Here is an 8276-nt window from a genome sequence, read left to right on the forward strand (position 1 = left end):
GGAATTGATCCCATATATAATTGTACCAAAAACCATAAAATGCCTAGGAATAAATCTAACCAAAGCGGTGAAAAATCTATACACTGAAAACTATAGAAAGTTTATGAAAGAAATTGAAGAAGACACAAGAAAAATGGAAAAAGATGCCATGCTCCTGGATAGGAAGAAAAAATATTGTTAAAATGTCGATACTACCCAAAGCAATCTACATATTCAATGCAATCCCTATCAAAGTAACAACACCATTCTTCACAGAGCTACAACAAATAATCCTAAAATTTCTATGGAACCAGAAAAGACCCCAAATAGCCAAAGCAATCTTGAAAAAGAAAACCAAAGCAGGAGACATCACAATCCCAGGCCACAAGCTATACTACAAAGCTGTAATCATCAAGACAGTATGATACTGGCACAAGAACAGACACTCAGATCAATGGAATGGAATAGAGAACCCAGAAATGGCCCTACAAAGGTATGGCCAACTAATCTTTGACAAAGCAGGAAAGAATATCCAATGGAATAAAGACAGTCTCTTCAGCAAGTGGTGCTGGGAAAATTGGACAGCGACATGCAGAAGAATCAACCTGGGCCACTTTCTTACACCATACACAAAAATAAATTCAAAATGGATGAAAGACCTTAATGTAAGACAGGAAGCCATCAAAATCCTTGAGGAGAAATCAGGCAAAAACCTCTTGGATCTTGCCCGCAGCAATTTCTTACTCAACACGTCTCTGGAGACAAGGGAAACAAAAGCAAAAATGAACTACTGGGACCTCATCAAAATAAAACGCTTCTGCACAGCAAAGGAAACAATCATCAAAACTAAAAGGCAACCGACAGAATGGAGAAGATATTTGCAAACGACATATCAGATAAAGGGTTTGTATCCAAAATCTATAAGGAACTTCTCACTCAACACCAAAAAACAAATAATCCAGGGAAGAAATGTGCAAAAGACATGAATAGACACTTCTCCAAGGAAGACATCCAGATGGCCAACTGCCACATGAAAAAACTGCTTAACTTCACTCATCATCAGGGAAATGCAAATCAAAACCACAAAGAGATACCACCTTACCTGTCAGAATGGCTAATGTTAACAACTCAGGCAACAACGGATGTTGGCAAGGATGTGGAGAATGAGGATCTCTTTTGCATTGTTGGTAGCTATGCAAGCCGGTGCAGCCACTCTGGAAAACAGTATAGAGGTTCTTCAAAAAAACTAAAAATAGAACTACCCTACAAGCCATCAATTGCACTACTAGGCATTTATCCATGGGATATAGGTGTGCTGTTTTGAAGGGACACATGCACCCTCATGTTTATAGCAGAACTATAACAATAGTGCAACAATAGCCAAAGTATGGAAATAGCCCAAATCTCCATCGAAGGATGAATGGACAAAGAAAATGTGGTGTATATATACAATGGAGTATTACTCGACAATCAAAAAGAATGAAATCTTGCCATTTGCAACTACATGGATGGAACTGGAGGGTATTATGCTAAGTGAAATTAGTTAGAGAAAGACAAAAATCATATGACTTCACTGATATGAGGACTTTAAGAGACAAAACAGATGAACATAAGAAAAGGGAAACAAAAATGATATGAAAACAGGGAGGGGGACAAAACGAAAGAGACTCATAAACATGGAGAACAAACTGAGGGTTACTGGAGGCGTTTGGGAGGGCGGATGGGCTAAATGGGTAAGGGGCATTAAGGAATCTATTCCTGAAACCATTGTTTCACTATATGCTAACTAATTTGGATGTTAATTTTTAAAAATAAAAAAAAAACAAGAATGAAATCTTGCCATTTGCAATGATATGGATAGAGCTAGAATGTGTTTTTGTAAGCTAAATAAGGCAGAGAAAGAATATAATTTGTCATATTTTGGAGTAAGAAAGAAAACAAATGAATATGGGGGCAGAGAGAGAGGCAAACTAGGAACCAGACTCTTAAGTATAGAGAACAGATGATTATTAGAAGGGAGGTCGGTAAGGGATAGGTGAAATAGGTGATGAGCATTAAAGAGGGCACTTGTGATGAGCATTGGGTATTGTATGTCAGTGATGATTCACAAAGTTCTACCTGAAACCAATATTACACTGTATGTTAACTAACTGGAATTTAAATAAAAACGTGGACAAATCCTGGTATATTAAAAAAAAATCTATGAGGGATAGTCTATAAATGAACATAGATGCTAAAGAAACTGACATTTAAATCCCCCAGAATCATTTCTTCAAACTTGCTTTATTCCAATTGTATCCTATTTAAAATTAGTGTTTATGTTGGGAAATTAAATTAGTTTATTTTAAAACAAACCTAATAACAGACAGGACTTGTTACCACCCTCAGTTCAGTAAGTAATTAACCATAATAAGAAGCATTTCCATGGCGACCCCTCCCAAGGAACTTTCTCTGTTAGCTCATCTGGGATAAACACATATGGCCTGTTTGAAAACAATGCCCAAGAGTCTGGAGCACATACTATAAATATCACGCCCAGAATGCATTCTCCATATTATGTACTACTGTCTTCCTAACCCAAGTGTTTTCTCTTCAGCAGCATTGTTGCAAATGAAAAACAAACATTTCTGAAGCCAGTTCTTAGATACCCATCTGTGTTTCTCTGTCCTTCTCTGAAAGTTTGAGATTCATGTATTCTTCCAAAATTCCTTTTTATCAAGTGATATTTACCAGAATAAGGTGAGTAAAAAAAAAAACTTGTTTTAAAGTGCCCATTCTTAGGGATGATGGTAATGTATGTATATCACAGTACCTAATATACATAAGTAAAGAGAAAGCATTTCATTCAGGAAACGTTTTCTAGACTTTGGAAATACCTCATTTCATGGCTCTAGAATGCAAGTAGATTTCTCCTGGTAATCAGTCCTACTCAGGGTCTCACACCAACAATGTGTGATGAAGATGATGTATGAATAAAACAAAAATGGATGAAAATGTGATTGAATATGCAAAGGAGATGTCAAAAGGAATGAAGTCTGGCAGTTTATTAATGTGACTTTAAGCATTCATAATGTGACTATTTAAGGATAAATAGACCTCTATGCAGTAAAACAGTGATGAAAGGTCAATGGAAGTTAGAAGATCCAAAAGTCAGGAATCCAAGAGCTAACAATAATTAAGTACCAAGAGAATGACATGGAGAAGATTATAAATCTAGGATAAAATTATAAAGTTCAATCAAGAGTGAATTTCAGTGATTAGAACATTGCCATAGTATCCCTAGGGAATTATCTAAGGAAATAAAGGAGGCCCCAGGCTGGTCACCATCACAAACAAAACTAGCTTCTGAGATGAGTAAAGTGAACAAAATCTCAAATAATATGAATTTAATAAAATTGTTGTAAGCATACCTGACTCCTTAAAATTAGATACAATTAACTATGGAAGAATTCACAGAGGCTCAAGCCTGAAATTATTCCTTAAAAAATTAAACAGTATTTCATGACAGAAAAATCTAAAAGGTGGGTGTAGCCATTAGTAGACAATAAGGATCTTAATGTACAATTATTTAATAATGTGTGTGGAACACAATTTGGAATATTTATTTTAGCAACATATTATTTTATGTCATATCCCATCTAAAACATAGGATTTTCTGGGTGCCTGGGTGGCTCAGTCGGTTGAGTGTCTAACTTCAGTTCGGGTCATGATTTTATGGTTCGTGGGTTTGAGCCCCGCATTGGGCTCTGTGCTGACAGCCCAGTGCCTGCAGGCTGCTTCAGATTCTGTCTCTGGCTCTCTCTTCCCCTCCCCTGCTTGTGCTCTCTCTGTCTCTAAAATAAATAAACATTTTTTAAAAATAAAAAATAAAAAATAAAACACACAATTTTCACCTGAAAAACAACTTACGCCAACATGTGTTCCTAACACAATGCACTCTTGCTACATCTTGAAAAATGTCAAGGTCGAATAAGGTGTAGGAGAAACATCTCTAGACAACCAATGCTTTCTTTGGAATACTGAATCTCTGAAGTCATAGTTTCATTATCTCAGTACATCATTTAAGGAATTGATTGCTTTTCAATCTTTAGAAACTCCCTAGTTATTCACAACAATCTGTCATTGAATGATTAACAGTATCCTAAATGAATGATTAACAACTTTCTAAAATCTGGATACTAAAATTTCCTCTCAAAAGGCCTGGGAAAGAGTACTAAATGATTTAATGGATACAAAGTGCTTACTGGAGTTTTCAGTAAACAGGTCTTATTAAGGATTACTTGGAATTATTATCATTTTATGGTTATCTGTCCACTTCTAATCTAGGAATAGTTTGTAATCAAAGGACAACATTCACATCTTAGCAATGATTTGTTTTTTAAGTTTTTATTTAAATTCCAGTATAGTTAACATAGGGTGTGATATTTGTTTCAGGTGTGCAATATAGTGATTCATCGCTTCATTACAACACTCGATGCTCCTCACCACAAGTTCAGGGAGTCCTGGCTGCAACATCTGTCACCCCATCTATCGCCAGGGTTTGATTAAACTGATCTGGCTGGGTGGGCAGGTGTCCCCTCCTCCATTCCTCTCCATGTGCATCCCTCCCGGAGTTGTATGCTGGGTCAAAGAGGATGGTCTTCTCCCTCATAGAGGAGGACTGTTCTTCTGTTAAGGGTATATGAGTAGCTGTGCTCCCTGCTGGCATCTCCAAACAAGCTCTTAAGCTGTGAGCTTTGTGAGACACCCGCAGGATGGCTTAGAGGATTTAATGAAATACAGAATGTGAAAACTGTACTTTGTAACCATACAAGGTGATGTTACCCTTAAACCACTAACTCAGTGGTGAAGTAACCTAGAATTTGTCAGTGGAATACCTCATAACCATAATCATGATCTATCTTATCCTACAGAAGATTCTAGATACTGTGGAACAGTTTACCACCAAAGGAAAGAATAGTATAAATAAAATAATTTATTACCCAGTTAATCTTTCCAAAATCCTGCTTTACTCAGCTACTTAATTTTGCTATTACCATGTGCCTCTTATCTTGAAAGGAATATGTAAAATAATTTGGGGATATAGGCAAGCCTCTTGTCCTGACTGAATTGGAATATAGACTTTCCTCTTGAAACCAGTTCTCTGAGTTAAAAGTTGGATTGGTAGCTACATGAAATCAAGTGGATCACTAATAACCATCCAGTTTCGTATAAAAACAGAATGGTAAGCCCACTTGATAAAGGAAAATAACTACTAGATAAATAAACTAAAATTTAATTAAAAAACAAGTGCTCAGTTTTAATGAAGTTCTTATGCAAGAAAATATACATCCAAAAATTAATTCTTTAGCATGGCAAACAGATGTCATAGCTCATCTCTCTCAGTGCATACTTCAGGAAGCTGACATTTCTTACTTATTTCCAAAATACTAAGACAGACTTGTTTAAAACCTACCTTCCTACTCCCCATAAGGATGATATAATTATTCAACACTGGTTGAGTGTGAACAAGACTGCCATGGTGAGTATTAGTGCTCTGGCATTTATTCTTCTTGTGCGTCAACGACCTCAAGACCTTCACCGTTCATAATATTTCAGTAATCCCTTGCATCAGTGTTTCCTGGGTCCATGCCACATCCACTCTATCAGACACTCAGTGACAGAAAACAATGAACTACATTTTAACGACCCCCTCCGATGATTTTTATGCAAGCAAGCCACGTTTGAAAAACCTGATTTGGAGTTTCCCAAATACAAGATGCTCCCACTTTGCTTTTAACTCTCCCTGTAACACAAGGGGATAGTTATCGTTATCCTTGTTCTACATTCAGTTTCAGAATGGTCAGGTTACTTGTCTAAAGACATCACCTCTATTCTGTAGTGAGGGAAAGTAAGTCACTGGTACCAGATCCTGTTTATTGTTTCCCCCACAAGTGACTGTGACCCATCTTCTGTGAGTGGATGGTGAATGCAGTTCTCCTAATGCTTCCAACATTTTCTGCCACTTCTCTGCTGTAGGTGAAATAAGGTGAAGATGGCGGCACAATGAATAACAGCCATCCTAAAGAGTTTGTTCTACTAGGCTTTGCAGATCGTCCTTGGCTGGAGCTTCCTCTATTTGCTATTCTTCTTATAACATACCCCATGGCCATGGTAGGAAACACGGCCATCATTCTGGTGTCCAGGTTAGATGCCCGTCTGCACAGCCCCATGTATTTCTTCCTCACCAACCTCTCCTTCCTGGACATGTGCTACACCACAAGCATCGTCCCTCAGATGCTGTTTAACCTGGGAAGCACCAAGAAGACGATCAGCTATGTGGGGTGTGCAGCTCAGCTTTATTTCTTCCACATAATGGGGGGCACAGAATGTCTGCTTCTGGCTATTATGTCTTTTGATCGCTACCTGGCTATCTGCAAGCCTCTACACTATACCCTCATCATGAACCCACGCATCTGTATCCTGCTGGCATCCACTGTGTGGTTGACTGGAATCACGTATGCTGTCTCAGAGGCCACTGCTACCTTGCAGTTACCACTGTGTGGACTCAATAAATTGGACCACTTGCTGTGTGAGATTCCTGTTCTGATAAAGGCTGCCTGTGGAGAAAAGGCTGCTAATGAGCTCACACTCTCTGTGGTGTGTATTTTTATGTTAGCTGTCCCGCTAGGCTTAATTCTTGCTTCCTATGCTTGCATTGGACATGCCGTATTTAAAATTAAGTCTTCTGAGGGAAGGAAAAAGGCCTTTGGGACATGTTCTTCCCATCTCATTGTAGTTTTCTTGTTTTATGGTCCAGCCATTAGCATGTACCTTCAGCCCCCCTCCTCCATCTCAAGAGACCAGCCCAAATTCATGGCGCTCTTCTATGGAGTAGTGACCCCTGCGCTGAACCCTTTTATCTACACCTTGAGGAATAAGGATGTAAAGGGGGCATTAGGCAACCTAGTCAGGGGCATTTTTGCATCCAAGTGACAGCCGAAATTATTTAACAGTTACAGAAGGTTTATAGGGTTTTCTCTAGTAACTCATTCTTGTCTCCTATTTCCCCAAATCTCATGTGAGAGCTTCTTGCAGAACATATGTTTCTGATAGTCAAAATAACGATGTTAGGCAACAAAGATACTTGACTATATGCACCACTAAGTGCACTGTTTGTAAAAATGCGTTAAAAATAATTCCACTGTGGTTGGTACATACTGAAATACTAACTTTATCAAGTAATAAATATGTAATAATATAAATTAAAATATAAACTCATTCGTTCAAACTAATCATAAAACTGCACAGCAACTACTCATCAGTGGACTTTCTATTAGAGCATCACCTGAGAAGCATTTCATCACTCTCTGTCGCATTAGCCCATGTCTCAGTGGACAGCTAGGCTACACTATGAATTCCATGTGGGGCATCCAACACTTTAGTACAACCACGAGTCTCCTACGTGTATCAACTTCCATTATGGAGACATGATTGCTTCTTGAAAACTACAATGTGATTAACAAACAGGTGTGCAGTGTTGCATTTTTTAATTAAGGAATTTATCATTAAATTTTAAAATAAATACAAATAAGGACAAATCCTACATATAAATTTCTTAATGTTCCTTTCAAAGATCGTAAGTGTGTGTCTTCTGACTCAGTGAAAGAACGAACAAGGAAGTACTATTAATAATGAACTGCAACCTGGAAAAATTTCGTGGATCTGTTCTACAGGGTTTTTTATTTCTATATCATATATTTCTGCTCTGATCTTTTATTGACAAATCCCTTGCCAGACTTGTCAAAAGGAAAAGAGAAAGGACTCACATAAATAAAATCATGAATGAAAGAGGAGAGATGACAACCAATATGGCAGAAATACAAATAATTAAAAGAGAATAATAGGAACAATTATATGTCAACAAGTGGGGCATCCTGGAAGAAATGGATAAATTGCAGAAACATATAAACTACCAAAATTGAAACGGGGGAAATAGAAAATTTGCACAGAGCCATAACTAGTAATGAAGTAAAATCCGTTATAAAAAAAAAATCTGCCAACAACAAAGAGTCCAGGGTAGGACGGTTTCCCAGGAGAATTCTACCAGACAGTTAAAGAAGAAATCATACCTATTCTTCTGAAACTGTTCCAAAAAAATAGAAATGGAAGGAAAACTTACAAACTCATTCTAAGAGGGTGACATGACCTTGATTCTCAAACCAGACAAAGGCCCCAATAAAAATGAGAACTACAGGTTAATATCTCTGATGTATATGGATGCAAAAATTCTCAACAAGATATGAACAAATCAAACC

General features: G+C 37.5%; 1 protein-coding gene across 1 annotated transcript; it reads left to right on the top strand.

The window, feature by feature from the left end:
- Positions 1–6024: 6024 nt before the first annotated feature.
- LOC125166285 (olfactory receptor 2B6-like) lies at positions 6025–6954 on the top strand. Its single transcript, XM_047860132.1, has one exon. The coding sequence runs from the start codon at positions 6025–6027 to the stop codon at positions 6952–6954; it is 930 nt and encodes a 309-aa protein (XP_047716088.1).
- Positions 6955–8276: the final 1322 nt, after the last annotated feature.

The sequence above is a fragment of the Prionailurus viverrinus genome, chromosome B2 (assembly GCF_022837055.1).
Source record: "Prionailurus viverrinus isolate Anna chromosome B2, UM_Priviv_1.0, whole genome shotgun sequence".
In the NCBI taxonomy this organism is placed as follows: domain Eukaryota; kingdom Metazoa; phylum Chordata; class Mammalia; order Carnivora; family Felidae; genus Prionailurus; species Prionailurus viverrinus.

Excerpts from the sequence above, each read along its gene's own strand:
- LOC125166285 (XM_047860132.1), top strand. The coding sequence starts at position 6,025 with ATGAATAACAGCCATCCTAAAGAGTTTGTTCTACTAGGCTTTGCAGAT.